General features: G+C 38.9%; 1 protein-coding gene across 11 annotated transcripts in view; it reads right to left on the bottom strand.

Moving 5' to 3' along the window:
- PTPRM (protein tyrosine phosphatase receptor type M) overlaps window positions 1-19,357 on the bottom strand; it is a 499,856-nt gene that overhangs the window by 31,764 nt on the left and 448,735 nt on the right. For all 11 annotated transcript variants that reach the window (XM_075416445.1, XM_075416446.1, XM_075416448.1 and 8 more), the window contains 2 exons: window positions 19,286-19,322; window positions 3,606-3,703 (listed from right to left, as the gene is read on the bottom strand). In XM_075416445.1, the coding sequence (XP_075272560.1) occupies window positions 3,606-3,703; window positions 19,286-19,322 (135 nt within the window). The remainder of the gene's footprint in view (window positions 1-3,605; window positions 3,704-19,285; window positions 19,323-19,357) is intronic.

Here is a 19,357-nt window from a genome sequence, read left to right as displayed (position 1 = left end):
AATCTTCCCAACATAACTCTTTCAGAAGGAAAGAAATGTTTCAACGTGTGCAAACATTGAAACACTTCAAGAAGCAACCCGAGACTTTGGCCAGTACATGAAGACCTTGATCCAGTTCCCACTGCTTTCCACAGAAGGATCCAGCTTGGAGTCTGTACTCCAGAGCAGTGTCTTGGAGTAAGCAAGATGTTCTCTGGTGTCTATTTGCCGATCACCCCTACACTGGTGGGATAAAAAGTTTTGTTTCTTCTGCAATAATCCACCAGATAATGCTAAGTCTCTCGGGAAAAGATGTCTGAAATTATACTACTATCTTCAGTTTCTCTATCACTTACAAACATGAGGCACGGAGGCCTCTTGCATTAATATAATCCAAAATGCATTGTTTTGAAATAGCTTGTGGTCACACTGATATGTTTTTATGAGTCTTGGTTTTGCTTTTTACCTGTTAGTGTGTGGTTTGGAAAATTCTGATTCTTGTACTAAAACTTTGGTATATCGTACCATTAATTACTTGTCATTCCCTTTTTGTGAACTTCTTTGTGGTTGGAAAGTTGTTGATCCCAGCATGAAGAAGACAGGGGCTTTTTTTCAAGTCTGCTTCAAGGGCTGCTCATTTGTTTAGTTTTTTTGTAACAGTTCTTACGTCAATCTAGGCCAATCTTAACTAAAAACCACCTCATCATCTGTTATCGAAGAACTGTCTCTGCAACTCAGCAATGATTTTTCTAAATGACTGTGAGACCTCATTTGGATTTTTAATAAACAGTCACATTCTAATGAGGTCTTCATAAAACTGACTAAATATGTTTAGAAATCATTAGCTTAAATTACCAGTACAAAAGTCGCCTTAGGGAGCCCTGCAGATTTTGTGATAAGACTTCTGGCAGATGGATTAGTATAACAGCACAAGTGAGTTCCAAATTTCCACACAAGCAGTGTAAATGTGAGTGACTGGGTAACAGGCTACTAGATAAAGAGCTAAATGTCCCTCAGGTGGGTTCATTAAAGAGAGAAAACAATCAAAACACATTTCTGTGCCATTTAAATACCAGGTGCACAGCAGTCTGCAGGTGCCAGAAACACTGACAAGGGTCCCTTGCTGGAACACACAAGAGCTTAAAGGGATGCATGGTTTTGACAAGTGTGCCTCAGATAATGACAGATATTGGCAGATGTACCCGGACCCTGCTGGAGGGTAATGCGGGGACTGAGTCATTTGCAGCAGGTGCTTGCATTAGGGACAGCCTCATGGTGCTTCCTCCATCCACAATTAAAACAGTCCTGATGCATAATGCTCCAGGGCAAGAAGCAAGTTCCTAGCACTGATTTAATGACTATGCAGCCAGTCCTGGTAAACAAATACACATACGCCCCCTCAATGATTAATTCATGAAGGACGTACACTGTGTGGCAAACATGTTAAATAGATATTCCTCTTCCCTGAAAATATAAAGGAATTTTCCTCCTCGGCTTACAATTGGTCAAGAGGGTTAAAAAATAAAAATAATAAACCCCTATAAATCTTACACCAGCAATAGCAATTGAAACAGAAAACCTCAAGGTTGGGAAGGTTACAAAGTTTGCCCTGCAGGAATGCTACCAAAACGCCCATTAAAATCATTACTAATCAAGGTGGCACAGAGCTTGTGTTAGGGGTTGCGGGACAGATGGTGCGTTTGTAATCTGCCTCCTTGTTGCTGATGGTTCCAGCTCTGGGAGAGGGACAGAAGCACCAACGGAGAAGCGGGTGCACTGTTCTGTGGCTCATACGATCTCATTTCCATTAAAAGCGCATTTCAATTTCTGCTCTCTGATCTCACCTACGTTGGCCTCCAGAGATAGTGAGAACAAAGTCATTTCTGCCACAGCCAGAAACAACAAAGCCGCAGCTGTGTATCCCACTAGGACTCTTGTACCCTGAAGAAATCTCCATAGTGGCACAAACTGCTGCTGGCTGCTAAGGGAATGTGCTGCATACCTAAACGCTGGGAGCTGAGGCCAGCAGTGCTGGCACCAAGACGGGCGTCTCCCGGGCTGATACCTGACGGTTCGCTCTAATTGATGCTTTCAAATACTGACTTTAGGAAAACAGTATGTGGTTTCACACAGTACGCTATTTTTGTTCTAAGGTTTGTTTAGCCATACCCTGAAAACATCCCTTTTTAAGTTGTGTGCTTGGATACTTATGAATGTGTATAAAGCTCCAAGAGTTTGCTGGAGAGCTTCCTATTCTTACAATTCCACCCGTTTTGAATTGATATGTGACCATCAAACTATTTCTACCTTCTTCCTCACTCAAGGGACTGAATTTTTAAAGTGGCCTCCATGATCCTTTTTTGGCTCTGCAATTAGTCGTACATGTGTTCCTGCAGCAGGTGTTAATTGCAGTCACAAATCCCCTCTTTTTTGTATCTAAAAATAATACTGGCACCTGATCTGTTGGCAGGCTTGGGCACACAGATACCTAAACGTTAGGATTTATGTTAACAATTGACAAAGGACATAAGGAAGAATAAATTGAGACTGTAAGACTGGACTTGCTTAAAAAGCAGACAAGATCCGACACTTCAACTCACACCAAAGTGCTCTCTCTCCTCATGCAAATACCACAGGGCAGAGGGGTATCAGCCACTCCAGCAGGGTGAAACTAAAAACATCTCTTAAAACCATGTGGCTCACACCAAGATATGTGCACTTGACTTCTTATTTCAACACTTCGATTTACAGTAATGGCAGTAGTTGCAATAAAAGCAGTGGGCTCTTTTCATTCCAAATGAAAACTATATGCCCAGATCGCAAGCAAATTTCCTTGAAAAAAACCTTCCCAGATGAGAATTAAGACATCAGCGCATAGACAAAGCAGTAAATGAAAAGACTCAGTTATTGATGGTTGTGAGAAACAAAGAAAATTGTTCCATTCAATAACTGTTGAAAAAAAATTAGCCATAATGACTCGAGTAGGAGGCCTATTTTGGAAGTTATCAAGCAAAGAAAGAAAATTACACCGTAGCAGCCAGGTAACTCAAGCTTTCCTTTACTACTCTGCTCCTGAAGAAGACCTCCTCAACAAATTTAGTGTACAAATGAGCAAAGCTATTTTTTTCTGTTTTAGTCCAGAAGCCTTACAGGAAGGAAAACTCAAACCAGGTTGATTTAGACTAATATACTATGAACCAGGTGCAATTTCACAGTTTAACTACTTTTCTCAGAAACCTGTTTCAGAATTACTCCCCCTCAGCCTCCCTCAAAAAAAAGATGACTCCATACCTTGTTCTGTAACCAATTCCATGGTTTCCCTTAATAGAAATGGTATGTCTGAGATACATACAAAGATACGACGCTTTCCCTCTTTGGCAGTCTTTGCAGGCTGTGCTGTACAGAATGCAGCTTTATCAGTTTACTTTTTCATTGTGCCAATGTTTCCAAAGCCAAGCGTTCAAGGCATGTTTAAAAATAATTGGTAATGAACCTCTTAGCACAGGCAGTCATAAATATTTTACGTGCTACACTCAGTATATAAGCATCTTGTTGGTCTGCTATTTAATTTCCAAAAGCAAACACCTTGGAAGTCTTTCATCTTTTTAAGTACAAAAATCACTTACCCTTCCCACTTCCACGAGATTAGTAACCATGATTATGCTGGCTGTGTTTTCATGCCATACCATTCTCCAAAAGTCATATATTGTCTCCTGCATTGGTCCTGAAACAATAAATCAAAGGAAAGGTTACTATATGAAAGTCTCACGATTGGAAGCTTGTCTCTGGGGAACTTTGAGAAACCGTGACTATACACATATATTCATATCACTATCATCATATTTTTCATTTAGGGTCAATTTCTTTTCTGTCATCCCACCTATCTGCATTTAAGTATTTTTTTCCCCTGAAATAGTGCTTTGAAAGAAAGTTAGTTCTCCAGCATTTAGGTATTTATTTCTGTAATACCCAGAAGTGGAATTATAAAAAATGGATAACATTACTCTTTCTCTTAACAATTGGATGATAACCTAGGGAAGGTGTATTTGGAATGAAACGAGCCTCAATGGACTATGTGGCCTTTCCTGGTTTCTAATATTTTTCTTAGTATACACTATCCATCAAATTACCCCAGCTCCTAAATTGTACTTCCTGAAGTGAGACACAAGTTATAGTTTTTTGCAGCAGTATATCACCTTGCAAAACAGCGGGGAAAGCAGTAAAGAACCCTGGCATGCCACGGCAGCCATGTCCTCGGCAGTGCTTTCCCCAGCAACCTGGGTGCTTTTGTAGACGAACACAAAGGGCTTCCTCCAGCGTTGCTCTGAACCTGGGTACCAGCCCACAGGAAATGTTACAGAAATGTAAATTGTGGAGAACAACCGTATCACTGTGTGTATGCCTGGTCATGTCTGTTTCTAGCCTACACGCCTTACCCATGACGTTCGGTGTGCCACCCCAATTTTAAACCGCTGCTCTAAAATCACTGAGCCAAGTAGAATACACAAATGTAAAATACTATCAGGTACTATAAACTTAACATCCATCCTGAATCCATTACTGGACTGTCACACTGCTGGAAGCAATTAGTGGCTTACTGAAAGGAATGGCTTAGATCAGCTAATTGGAGCACAAATGGATAGTGTATTTGCCTAATGTTCATCTGGTGAAGAAATCAACACTCTTAAAGTATTACAAAACCATACATTGACAGATTTGGGTAGTTTGGCACCCATGTTTTGGTACTTTGAGCTCCCTTTGAAAATAAAATTTTCACTCTGAAAGTCAAGTACTTAGTGAAAAATATAGTAATATATTATTACTATATTATCATGGCAGGGGGTTGGACTAGATGATCTGTGAATGTGCCTTCCAACCCAAACCATTCTGTGATTCCATGACTTTGTTATTCTATGATATTATAGGCAAGTCAAAACTAAATCACTAGGCAAATAACATCACAGTTATAATGTAACTTTCTTAGAACTCAAGTTTAAGAAAAAGCATGGTAATAGTCTAAAACTTTTGATTTTTTTGTATTTTCAAAAATTTCAAGGGATAATTTTATCATGAATAATTTGCATAGAACATTTAAAGAAATTATTTATTCCCCCCCTTACTTTCTCTGCTTTTAAAAATGCTGCATATACAGTCAGTTTCATAGGTTTCCCTATAGTCACTGAATTTTTATTTTGCTTGCTTTAGTAGTTCATATAATAGGAGAAAAAGCCACTTAAAACAACAGGAAGCTATGACTGTAAGAACACAAGATATGTCAGAAGGTCTCAGAGTAGAAATAACAGTGGAATCTAAAACTAAAGTTTCAGAAATTACCAAATTCAAGCTGATGTTGTGGCTGCAAAACTGGACACCTTTTTTTCCTTTTAATTTACAGGACAGAACGGTTGATATTTTTGTGAGATTCCATTCTGAAGTATGACAAGAGTTAAATCACTCTCCACCACATTGAAATTTACAGTAAGTATTTTATTTGTACATAAGTGTCCTGGATATGTAACACAGACATGGTCCGAGTGCAATTTTTAATGTCACAGTGAGATAATTAATATAAATTATAGTGAAAATTTAGCTTGCTTGTGTTTTAATAATGTAGGATTCAATATAGCTTTTTGGGCAATTAAAGTCACAACAGCATTAGGAAGATCTTGGGCCAAGCTCTCCTACTGGAAAAGGAAGGAGACTGTTTTACTCACTGATGAAAATACTATCTCTGTATAGTTCCTTCCTTCCTCTCAATGTCAAACAAATATTCAGCAAAAGTACTATTGCTATCGTCTTTGAAGGAGTGTCGCTAAAAATAGGATTAGGGAAAGGCAGTTCTCCACAGAGTAATGTCCTGGAAAAAGTCTGCAAGTTCATGACACATTATTTAAGCTTGATCAAGGACAAAAAATAACAACACTTTTGCTTCGAGAGTCCTGATTCACAACCTGGTTTAATGGAGAATATCTAAATGGCTCCACTGCATTCTGTCACCCCAGGATTATGTGATATTTCAAGATTGTTCATCTGAATATCTTTTTGGTAAAGCTGCAGGAAAGGTGAAAAAAGATCCTTTGTCTACACAGCCCTCTTCCTTTCCCCTTGCCAGAGGCCAGAATCTTTGAGCAACTGAGGGGCAATGTAGCAAGCTTCTTTCTGTATTATTTCAGTTTTCTTTCCTACAGATTTGCTTGAGATACAAGATGGCTGGGCCCTACTTTGTAGCTGTCATTTCTTTCTGACAGATCTGGGATAACCTGCAACAATTTATGCCTTTTTTTTTTTTTTTTTTTTTTTTAATACAGACAGCGCAATTCATCTCATGATTTAAAGTTTCCTACATTTCAGATCCTGAAATCACAAATTACAACTGGGGAGAGATCCTCAACACTGATTTCTTCCTATGGATTTTGAATTTGTCATTCTTCATAAAGAAAAAAAAAGATAATAAATTACAAGAAAGATAAATCTTTAGAAAAAGTAACAGCATTTTTCAGGCCAGAGAAAGAGCTGAGCTCTGACAAGTCTTTCAAGCTTGATTCCAAATGTTCTTCTAGAAGAAATGTCCTATTCTGCATGCTGAGTACGCTCTTCTCAATCTTACTATCTAAACGATAAGACAATCATGATTAAAAGTGCTTGACAGGATTTCCTGCTCTCCTCAAGTATTCTCAAGTGCTTTCTTGCTTTCCCTCTCCAATTCTTACATGCGGCCTCTAAAATTCTTTCACGTTCAGGACATCAAAATGAGAAAAAACACCCAAAAATCTACCTAAAAGTCTCAGAAAGTAATTCTTTTCTACCCCATTTTTCTTTTCTTCTTGACATTTTTCAAATTATTTTCTGACATATGAATAAATTATTACTTGTCTCCAACCAGAATTGAAAAGCGTTAGAGGCTAGGTAGGGTTGGAGGATTTACTGTCATGAAGAACTGAACAATTTGATTCCAGAGACTTGTGGTAGGGAGAGAAAGAGCCTATAATTGTTCTAAGCATCGACTTAACAGATGTGTGCACAATGGCCAGGAAGGTTATTCTCAGCAGTTGCCCCCTTGCAGGAGGAGAAGGTCTGCAGAGAAGGTACTGTGCTGCCTAACAGCAAGCCTGCGGCGTATCCCATTAGCTACACAATATAGTAGTTGGCATCAAAGATTTCTGCTGTGAAAAAAAGAAATCAACAACATACTGCAACCAGAAGATGAAAAGCAAAGGAAAATAAGAAAAAGAAATCAACCCACCAAACCCCAAGCTAATTAAATGCATTACTGAAAAAATTCAACAGAAATGATCAGTTGTATATATCACAGCCATTAGCTGTATTACCAGTAGTTGTCAGTTGCTGCTCTGGAAATGAAAACATATTAGGAAGCGGAAAATCACACAGCTTTTAAGAATGATTTAAACTTTTAAGAAGCTACTTCTGTACACAGAGCTTTCTAGAGCATCTCTTTCTGCTTGCTATTGTGAAACCCATTTCTAACAACTGGTATTGCTACCAGGCGATGTGATCAATTCGAATGTGATGAACTAGCCCAGAATACAGGAAAAAGTGTTCAGATGTGGGAAAGAAAGCAAACACACAAGAAACAAGTAAAACCTGAATCCTGAAAAGTCTCCAGCACTTACTCAGATGAGACTTTAAATCTATGGCTCATTTTTCCATTTCTAGAAAAGCAAGCAGCTTAAACAAGGAACAAATAACATCTAAAGCCTTTTTCTAGCATAGAATGCCAAATCCCCAAGCTAGTGCTTGGCCCACCTGAGGCCAAATTCAATGATAGATATTAAAGCTAGAAATGTGGAGGAAACAAGCAGATACCTTCAAGCTCGGAAGGCTCCCCAGGGACGGTGCATGGGCAGCAGCAGCCGTTAGCGGGTGTTGACAGAGGCAGCGGACTGGCAAGATGCAAGACTTGCACCTGCAGCAGTTCAATGCCATCTCGAAAAGAGCGCAGCAAACCTCCTTCCAGTGAGTAGACGCATCCACCCCATGCGAGGAGGTGGTTATAAAATGGTCCCCTCACCTGATGGTTACTGCAGTTTCTAGTAGCAATGAGAATTGTCTTCACTTTTTACTGAAGCAAAACACACTGCTTGCTGTTGTGACTGCCTACAGCTTGACCACGCAAGGACAACTAGCTAATCTGCCTGCACAGAGGGAGCTGCATTTTAGCCTTCGTTCCTTACTATGTATGATCCCTTCAAAATGAACCTGAGATACAGTAAATGTTTTGTTATTAACAGATATGGCTGCATGGCAAAAAAAGCCAAAAAGCAATGATTCCCTTTGCAACTACACCGTCAAAAACTCCCAAACCCACCAGGTAACAGAAATTGTTCAAAATACACATGAAAACGTAAAACCAGAGACTAAACAAAAAGAAAAAGAAAATTACTGGGAGAATAGACTCCAAGATCATAGATTAAAAGATTTCCCAATAAACCTTTTAAATGGGACAGACTAGATTTAGGATAATTTACAGAGAATTTTGCAGGACAAAGCAAAATTACAGGGTTACTAATGCTCTGCCAGTCCAGTGATCTGATAATCCATAACTGCATGTTATTTAACCATGCTAGAATTCAGAGGTAAGAACAAAATGCCCTTTCAGAAAAAGTTACGTAAAAAACTGCAGTTAAATGTTACTTCAAACTATAAATATCACTGAATGCAGGCAAGGGAACATCTCCCTTAACTGAAGTACTTTTTTTCCCTACTCAATAGGGCAATATGCCCAAGATTTTATGATTTTATCAACAGGAATTTGCAGGCGGATCATTTGGTGACCAGGTTTTCCTGAGCGTTCAGTTCTGTCAGCCTCCCAGTCACCTCCTGGGAAGCTCATCAGTGGTCAGCAGCTCTGCAAACCTGGACACCTCTTTCATGACCATGTGCAGACTAAGGAGTGGAAGATTAGGTCCCACTTTTTCATAAAGTAAAGGAAACTGTCTTGATCTTTCTATCTAAAATAGGCAGCATACTATAAAGAGAAGTGACAGAATTTAGCCAACTAGCAAGATAAACTGCTAGTTCAGAATTTTTTTGTAACTGCACCGCCACTGCCACACAGCAGTACATCTGTATGCTGGCTCACCCCCGCCCTCCTCAAACAAGCTGGTTTTGGAATGGAAGATGCTTTGAAGATCTGATTAGTTGCTGATAATCTGATTTGTCAAGAACAGTCTTTATCATATGCTTGCTGAATAGGTACGGTAGCATGCATTTAACTTTTACTCACTCTTCCAGGAGCTCTTAAGGGTATAGTGCCTCCATGGAGGCCAGTAAAGTCCAGAACAAAGCTCTGCTGTAAAAACTTAAAAAACTCAGGCAGTGATCATGCAGTCTTTCTGCAATAACTCCTCTCAAAATAGCTTTAGACAGTTGTTTTCTACCGTAACATATATACTTAAACTGACTTTAAAGGCTTATACAAGACTGTTTTCGTAGGAACAGTATGTATGCCCCTGTAAATACTGTGAATAATTTTCAAGTCTGAGATAAAAGTGTGGTCAAGATATCACTAAACCATATGGGCCCACCACTCACCAGTAGCTACCCAAATGTATACAGATCAGTCTTTCGTATTTTAAGGTGTCAAGAAAATAATGATGAAAAAGAATCAGGTCATATAACCTGGATGCTTCTAAGGCTTTAATTAAACTCCTCCCAAGTCTGTTCCAGAAACTAAAACAGCATTGAGGGTAAAACGCACCCCAGCATCACGCACTTATTCACATTTACCGAAGTCTCCCATAGCCCTGTGACTGTAAGAATTCGCACACTAAAAGGCAGCAGACATTTGTACTGGCAAAACTTGGCCTTGAATACTTCAGTGTTATTTATTAATTGGTGGTTTCTAGCTGCCATACTTCAGTATTAATTATTATTTGTTGCTTCTGCGTATTCCAGCCCCAGACATTTTGTGCACTAAAGAATCTCAATGAAATTAAACAAAACCCCTGTAATGAGCTGAAAAAACACATTCTCGCTTTTATCACTTTATTTCATTTGACTTATAGTATTGCCTATATATATAGTGATGGCATTTGAAATGCGCTTTCTACTTTTAGCCTTACAAATATTAATTATTATGTAATCTTCATCAGGGCTATATTGTAATTATACATCTATGCTGGCTTTCCTGATAAAACCTTATTGGAAATGTCTCTTGCCTTGGAAAAATACAAATAAACAAATCTGTGGATGAACTTCCAATGAGGCTGGTCCCCTATAAGTATGTGAAGCCAGGAGGCAGCCCAGGCAAGGAAGCCTGAGGCTATGGCTACTCTTATGTGAGCTATGGAAAAAACATCCCCTTCAGTTTTAAACCTTCTTTTAACTGATTCCTCCATGGCAGCAGATTCAGAGATGGCACAGAGAGGAGCCACTTGTTTGCAGAAGCAATAATTAACTCATAGTCAAGTAAGAAAGAACACCATTTTGTAAGCCAGAATGCTACCAGAACTTAATTCGCAAACAAATAAAAAATGTTTGGTTTCTCCTAACTCCAGTTTTAACTTAGTCTTCAGAACATACTGTGCATATAAAATATATGCAGAATCTATATTTGAGTTGTAGCCACTCCACCATTTCTTTTTTTTGGCCTTTTGCAAGGACACCACATTACAACGCAAAAAAAAGAGCGCAGCAACACCATTCCAGTGTCACCTCAGCTACACTCAAGTGGGTTAATCAGGATCGAGCTATGAATTTAAAATGTGTTTTTCATTATTTCCTCACCTTAGATGGATTGTCAATAAGAAACAGATCTGACTGAATCTTGTTAGCTTGACATTTCAGGAAAATGCTGCTTATAAAGCAAGCTGAAATGCTTTATCGGGACAAATCCTGCCTAGTGCAGCTACTGGCAACACATAGGCTTTCTACTGTATCCTTTGCTGAGGAAAACCACAGCCTTCTCTCATTATCAGCCAAGGGACAGCACAGTGAATAGTAATTGGCTGATTTTCAAGCGCAGACTAAATCCTACCTGCTTGGAGCTAGCCAGTCAGCAAGCCCTGCTCCCTGCACATTACTGTATGTGAAAATTGGCTTTCACAAAATCAAATTTTCAAAGTGCTTTCAAGTCCCATTAGCTTTCAACGAGGCTTAGATTACTAAGCAACTGAGGTGCATGTAGAAATTTTATCTATAGCTCCCATGACACTGACTAGTGCTCTGGCTGGCTTTCTGTATCACCTCCTCCTGCATTTAGAGGCGTCAGCATTAGACCTTTCAGAGGATGAAGAAAAGAAGGAGATAGACCTGTAAATTCTCCATCTCTTTCCAAATGTGAAAAGAACATAAAAACATTTGGCCTGTAACATAGTGTTTAAAACATACAGTAGTGATGAGCCACAGTCCTATTGTTTTACGAAATATATGCAAGCATGTCACCACTAGCTAAAAAAAACATTCTAAATTTCCAATTTAATATAGAGATGCTTAAAAAATATATCATTTGAGTAATGACAAAACTGATTATTCCAGAGACTTTCTTCTTTCAAATTGCTCTTTTCACAAAACTAGATAATCAGTTTGAAAATACATATTTTATAAGTGTGTGTATATATACATACACATCAACTATTGGCTAGAGCTAGATCATTTCTCTTGTTGGCATTTCATCTGATCCTATTCTGCAGTGCTTCTGTGGGTAGTCAGAAGTTTTACGGGGATGTGGTATTTATTCTCTGGAATATCATATGGCATTTTCTTCATTGATATAGATCTAACTAGGCTGCACATCTCTATGCATTCTTTTCTCTGCGTTATGGTACCACCTAGAACTCCTAGTCCGGGACTGGAGCTCCCCTGTAGTGGGAACTGCATTACATATTAAACACCCATGAATACACAAAAGGTGTTCATGCCCCTCGCAGTCACAATCCAAACACACCTTGAGAGACAACAGGAAGCAAGGCAGGGTTTGAACGGGCTGAACAGGCTGGGTATAATATGCAGCAGCCACAGTACGCCAGCTCGCTAGCCATTTCTGAACACTCCTACCTGTCCCTGCTCCACATTAGTATTTCCACCATGTTCAGAAAGAAGCCATTGCTGCACTTCAATATATTTTTAAGTCTCGGACCAGACTTTGTTTGTGCACTTTTTGGCAGGTGCTATTTAAGACATTTTTATAACACTACAGCTAATGCTATCAGCTAACTTTCCATCTAATAAAGTGTTACACACTTATTGATTGACATTTCTCCACGGCTAAATTTCCAATACGAGCTCAGTTTGTTCTGTATCAACAAAATAAAATGAAAATGTCATATGATTTCCCAAAGAATAAATACCACGTTCCCATAACACCTTTTTACTACTCACAGAAGTACTGCAGGCTGGGAACGGAGGAACTGGCAGCAATAGAAATGGTCCAGATTTATCCAGTTAGCCTGAGATTAGGTGAAGCTGAATGCAATAAAATCTGTGTACATAGTACTACTGGCCATGCATGCACCATTATGCCATTCAAGAAAGCTCTTTTTTCTGATCTTAACTGCAGGAAATTAAAAAAACCAACTAAACAACGTAGTGGCAGTTTAATGTAGTTCATCTAGTATAAATGAAGAACTCTTTCTTTCATATATTTTTTGCCACACAGTAAGGATGTTAGATGGTCTGTTCCTCTCATTAATGTTTTCTCGGACTGGATAAATCCAGCATCTTTCAAATTTTGCATTACGTGTAGCACTCCTGGGGGTAAGCAATCCCCTAGTGAGGATTATGTGGGATACCTGAATAAGGCCAGAGTCTTGAATCTTTATCTCGCACAGCTTTTAAGAGAGTGCTGCTAGGCAATGTCTTGCAGGGAGCATATTTCAGTTTTTTTCTGCTATGAAACAGGAACACTGAATAACTGTAATTGTAACTAGAGGCCTTGACTTATTTTCCAGCGGAGTGTACTGGCTACAGAGAGACAGAGCTGGTTTTACTCACACATGGACTCTCTTTCTCTCTATGCTCTACAGACATTTAATTGTTTAATTACAGTCAAGCATGTTGGGAGAATGATAGGTGACTCATCTGGGAAGCTGAGATACAGGTCCAAATTGATTCAGATCAAATAGCAACGTGAGGTATTGGCTCTCCATCTGAGGTCACAGCTCTGACTGAAGGCTTACTGCAGGACCCTCGAGCCCACAGTTTGAACCTGAACTGTCTTTGTGAAAGCAGTCCAACGGAAAGTTTCAGTTTAGCTGAATCAATGTTTTCCAGCAAGAAAACTGTTTTAATTTTCAATCTGTGCATTCTTCTCAATAAGGGTGATTTGCATCATGGAAAAATGAATACCTATTAATCACTCATTCTAAATAGTCCATCTCAGCTTGGGAAGACTACAAAAATATGGAAATTATTTTGTAAAAAACACGCTGCCTCTAACATTTCCAACTCAAAAATCTTCGGTAATTGACTTGTTGGACTGGATTCTTCATATCAACTTGTAATGCAGAATCAATTTTGATGATGGATGAGAAGTTTAAGATCATTTTATCCCCTTCAGTAGAAGGTTCCTTAGGGAATGGACAAAAGAACCTAATTAGTCTTTCCCATTTCTACTTTCTATTTTCATGTTGAGTCAATCATAAGCATCAGGATGTAATAAAATCATCACTATTCTCTAGCTCAAAAATATGAGTTCATTTTGGCTACTTGTTTCTTTTATTTGTCCCCAAGGATCTCATTGTGAAGGAATGTTGCTCATGCTTGTGAGTAAGATATTCAGATGCTGTATTTTTTAAACTTGTGTTGGGAGTTTAAGTGCATTAACATGAACACTTTACCCAGATGAACAAACAAGATAATTTAGTCTACATTAAAGCGCAAGTAAAAATGCTAGAAAAAACAAATTTGTCATAATTTATTATCCTGATACATATCTCGTGCGTGACAATATCATAGAATCATAGAATAGTTGGGGTTGGAAGGGACCTTTAAAGGTCATCAAGTCCGACTCGCCTGCAGTGAGCAGGGACATCTTTAACCAGACCAGGCTGCTCAGAGCTCCATCCAACCTGACCTTGAGTGTTTCCAGAGATGGGGCCTCCACTACCTCTCTGGGCAATCTGACTGTTTCACCACCCTCACTGTAAAAGATTTCTTACTTATAACTAGTCTAAATCTACCCTCTTTTAGTTTGAAACCATTACCCCTTGTCCTATCGCAACAGGACCTACTAAAGAGTCTGTCCTCATCTTTCGTATAAGCCCCCTTTAGGTACTGAAAGGCCGCAGTAAGGTCTCCCTGGAGCCGTCTCTTCTCCAGGCTGAACAACACCAGTTCTCTCAGCCTTTCCTCACAGGAGAGGTGCTCCAGCTCTCGGATCATTTTTGTGGCCTCCTCTGGACCTGCTCCAATGTCTTTCCTGTGCTAAGCACTCCAGAGCTGGACACAGGACTCCAGGTGGGGTCTCACCAGAGCAGAATAGAGGCATAGAATCACCTCCCTTGACCAGCAGAACAGCATCAAACATAGCTGAATCTTCAAGATTAATATAGGTGTATAGAATTCAATCACTTCGTATACATATCAGGGAAACAGCCTGACTACCCTACATCCTGAAAAAATGACAGCATATACAAAGCTGAAAACTTGTGTAGAACTTATCTTGCTTCGTTGTTTTTCAATTCTCCCTGAAGTAAATTCAACTGTTAATTTTCATCTGGAGGCTAAAACTATAGCAGCAAAAGTTTTTTCATACAGAGAAGTGTGGAGCTTCCACACTGCTGTGGTTTTGACAACTTTTTGCAACATAAAAACAAAAAAACATGCCAAGGAAGTTAAGAGTATTATTATTCAAAGCAGTATTTCTGCTTCAGATGTCTGAAAGGGAACTTTCAGTCTGAAAGAAAATGTATTTTTGTTTCTGAAAACCCTTATTAAACTGTTCACACAACATATACAGTCATGTGTGGAAGAAAGACACATATTTTGCAGAAAAGAGAAGGAATATGAAAGAGGCTATTACAGTGGCAAGTTTATGCTGCTGTAGTGAAGACTCTAAACATATCCAATGTAAATATTTATTTTCAGAAGTTTATAACTCACACCTAAAAAACTCTTCATGACTGAAACTTGACTTAATGTCTGTCTCCATAATTAGCAACACACAAAGTTTAACATCTGATTTACAATGGGATACAGACAAAAAGGAGGTTGAAAGGCTACCTTGGGCTATTACATCTACAGCTGCTTTATTTTCAAGAGTAACTTTTTACAGTCATTAAGATATGCTCCAAAGTACTTCCACAAAACATCTTAGATCCTGTTCCTCTGCATGCTGCAGCAAGCAGAGACAATCTGAACTGTGAGGAGTATTCAAAAGTCTGAGATGCACAAATGAATGTACTTCATCTATAAAGACATGCAGCTTGCATGGTAGTATCTGTTGTTTCACACATGATTGATCTGCTCGAAAACCAGCCCTGCTGGAAATGGCAATGAGTGATGCTGTAGAACTGTATTACCATTCCTTTGTCACTCTTAATTTACAGTTGCTGGTGCAGTGGTGGAGGAAGCTTTACAACACCTTTGACAGAGACTTGCTAAAAGAAGCTAAGTCATAGGTCAGTTAACTACATGAACTTCAGGGGACACAGAACAAGTAAATACAAAAAAAAGATTAATTTTTCCCGCTTAGTAATCAGGGTGAGACGTGCAAGAGCAGCAGCAGTCATCTAACAGTAAGAACACCCAGCAGTGTGTGTGAGAGTAAGTACCGTACAGATACTCAACCTAATGCTTTCACTAAATGACCTGGTTAAAATTCATTGGTTACCGAACTCCTGGAAAAAAACCCTGGCTGCCAGTAAATTGAACATATCTTACAAGAGCTCGATATTCAGCTACAAGAAAATATAAAGAATTATATCCATGGGAACAAGGGATATTTAAAACAAAGTAGCGAGCTTTAAATTGCACCAGCTTGCTGGTTCTGCATGACCCAGTACGCCGGCTTGTGACGAGGGATTCTTTTTAATCACGGTGACTCAGGTGCGGATTCCATATGTTGATGCCAATTACAGCAGATCACCAAAAGTCTTTATTAGCTGTAAATTCAGTCTACCACTCACACTGTATTTAACACATAAGGGAAAATTGGTGTTAATTCTATAATTGAAATTGCACACTCTGAACGTATTACTCTTAAAATGGAAGTAAAATCTTTTTTGATTATTAGTTGAGAAAGCCTTCATTAGGTAACTCTTTTAAAAAATGCCCCCTAATTCAAATTAGCAGCAGGATGCTATGAATGCCAAGATGGAAAGATAGCAGTCTGTATGTCAAACTCTGGTTAGCATGGAAGACAGTAACACTCTAATAAACAGGTGATTATGCAACTCCCAGCTCTGTTAAAAGCAGATTGGTAGTCTATTACAAACTGATTAAATTTGCCACTTTTTCACTTCAAACAATTGTATTTGCTCATTAACACTTGATATGTTGAATGCAGCTTAAGAAGAATATAAGAAAATTAAATATCAATCATTCTAACTCCCCAGAGATTTAAAACTGACTCACGTAATGATATTTTCCTTCAAAGAACAATAGGTATGTGCACCTGTGAAAGTTGCAGTGGAGGAGAAAAGGGAGAATGGGAAAAATTATTTAAAGACTGATGTGAAGTAGACATCAAAGGAATTAGACATGCGGCTTCACTGTTGTGCTGCATTGATGTGTTTATACATACCTACATGAAAGAGTGTTCTAAAACAGAGCATGACCATCGTTGGCTACTGCAAGGCACGGCTCACGACAGGCTTACTAGTAGAGGAAGACGTACAGAGGCATTGTCTGTTTGACATCTGAAACCAATGTCTTTCCTTTCATAGTTAATATAGAGCCTTAAAGGAGTTTTAGAGATTATTCCCAGTTACCTTATCATCTTTACAAAAGACAGAGACTGCATCACCACTGTAAGCGTTACTATTCTGCAAAGGCTTTGCCAGGAAGCTGGGATACTGGGGAATAACACTAAATAGCCTTTACACAGCTGCATCTATCAGGACATTGCAGAGGACTATAAAAAGCAGATGAGTATTTTTAACCCTATTCTGCAGATGGGAAAGCTGAGACAGAGGAAGGAAAAGAAACTTTCTCGTGATTCTTCATCAGGCCAGGGACAGAGTCAGAGGGAATACATAAACCTCTTGAGATCAGTGCTCTTCATTCCTCCAAAATAGAGATACAAATCTGCTTTCCAACTGGCCTTAAAAAATAAGATCCTAAAGATGTAATCCACCAAAAAACTCACAGTCAGATTATTTTGAATTTGCTGTAAATTGTACACACATTTCTAAATGAATTTTATATTCTGCAGAGAGTCAGTTTCTCACTCAATGCACTGTGGGAGGGCACCCCTGTGTGCACTTAGCTGCACCTACGCAGAAGAAACTGATGGGACCTGCCCCAAAGAATGACAGCTGAAACAGTCATATATCCTTTTATATCTTGGAAGAAGACTTGTTTCCACTCTTCTTATTCTCCTTCTTGACTAGGTACTTCTTGACACTATACTAGGAAAAAAGTGTGGCAAAGAAACTGGTGGGACTTGCTGGTGGATCTGGTACACAGACTCAGTACATTCTTCCTATGTTCTTACACACTTCGCTTTAAGAGTTGAAAGTACAAAAACCTCAAGCTTGCTATTTGCTATTCAAGTGTTACAATGCATGATAGAGCCGCATTTAAATTTGCTCCAGATAGGGATCTTGTATGTCCACCAGAAAACGGCCAGGGAGATCTTCTGGTGAATCTCCTGATGAAAACAACTATATTACAACTGCAAGTAAAATGCCAGCTGTGTAACTTTTTATTTTAGGATTCAATTACAGGTGAAAACAAACTGCATCATTAGCTAAAGGATGTTAAATGGAACAATCCATTTCTTCTCAGAAGAGGAGGGTGTAAAAGCCCAAAGGGAATTAAGCAAATGCTGCATTTTTGTCCTAGTTTTCCTGTCTGGCTCATCTGTAGACAGACTGTGGACTGAGGAGTGTGGTGAGTGGGTAGCAGAAGTGAAAGAAGAAGCACATTTAAATGGCTCATACTCTAAGACCACAAATTCTAATTCTGGTCTAAAAGTGTAGTAGTGACAGTAATGAGGCGGTTCTAGAAATAAGATCTGCGTCCTGCCACACTATCATCTGACACAAAGCAGCACCTCACCTGGGATTGTGGAGAGCTGATGTACAGAAAGGCAGAGACACGAAGCCTTGCACTGGTAGGAGTGGGGACTGGAGGCTGCAGACTCTGGGTTACTTAGGGGACAACTGAAATCACAGTAAGAGCTCGTATCTGACATGGCCAACATTTTCTCTGCTTTGATAAAAAGTCATTAAAAAGTATATATGACCTTTAAATCCAACACATGGTAAGATTATTCTGAGTATATTATACTCAGTACTCCAGCTGGCTCTCTTAAAAGTTTGGGCGTGTGCTGAAATAACGTCCGTGGGTGTAGCTCAACTTCTTCAGCTCCACGGGCAAATGCAGGAAGCTCTGTCACAGAATACCTCTTACAGAGAAGATTCCCTCCAAGCAGTGGAGGAGCAATCAAATTTTCACGTTTATGCTATCCAAGCACAGGCAGGAGATTGGCATATTGTTCAATATTATGATTAAGCAGTCACAGCAGACTCATCTTTCCTACATGCTCCAGCTTTGAACTTGACCAAAAAATAAATAAGAACTGCTTCAGAATGGGCAAATTGTGTCTTTGAAGACAAGTACAAATTGAAAATTAATTTGCATGTTGACAAAGGAGTAGGTTCTTTTTCACAAGCAAGCTTTTAAACAATGGCCTGTAGAATTGTCTCTCTAGATGCGTTTGGAGAATCCCCCTGCAAGCATAATATATCTTTGGGTCCTCTACTAAAACTTGCTAACGGAAGTGTGTTGCATTTTAAGGACCTGAAGCCTAGTTATCATTGAACAATTAGGAGAACATACATTTTCATGACACTGTTGTCTCTCTGAAAAGTTTACTGAATAATTCTACCATGACTTCTTTCTTTTTTCATGAGGGATAACACGTGGAATAACTTCTGCCAAAAAGGATGTATATTGCTTTTCTACTCAAAACTTAATCGAACACAAAGCAAAAAGACCACTTACCTAACATACTTGAAAATTAGTTAATAATTCAGTTTGCTTGCTCCTACCAAAGTGATTAAGCTTACTCTGTCTTGGATATTGACTGTGGCAAGAATGTGTATTAGAAAGTATAAACTGTAATCCAAGTACCAAAACCTCTTAGCCTCACATACCCAAAAAGAAAGAGGGATAAACTTACCTTGTGTAGCAATGTAATGATTTGGTCTATGATAACCCTAAAATAAATTGAAGAAAAAAATATAAGCAATAT

The sequence above is a fragment of the Opisthocomus hoazin genome, chromosome 3 (assembly GCF_030867145.1).
Source record: "Opisthocomus hoazin isolate bOpiHoa1 chromosome 3, bOpiHoa1.hap1, whole genome shotgun sequence".
In the NCBI taxonomy this organism is placed as follows: domain Eukaryota; kingdom Metazoa; phylum Chordata; class Aves; order Opisthocomiformes; family Opisthocomidae; genus Opisthocomus; species Opisthocomus hoazin.
Note: the sequence above shows the minus strand (reverse complement) of the source record. Positions and strands in the feature narration are given on the sequence as shown.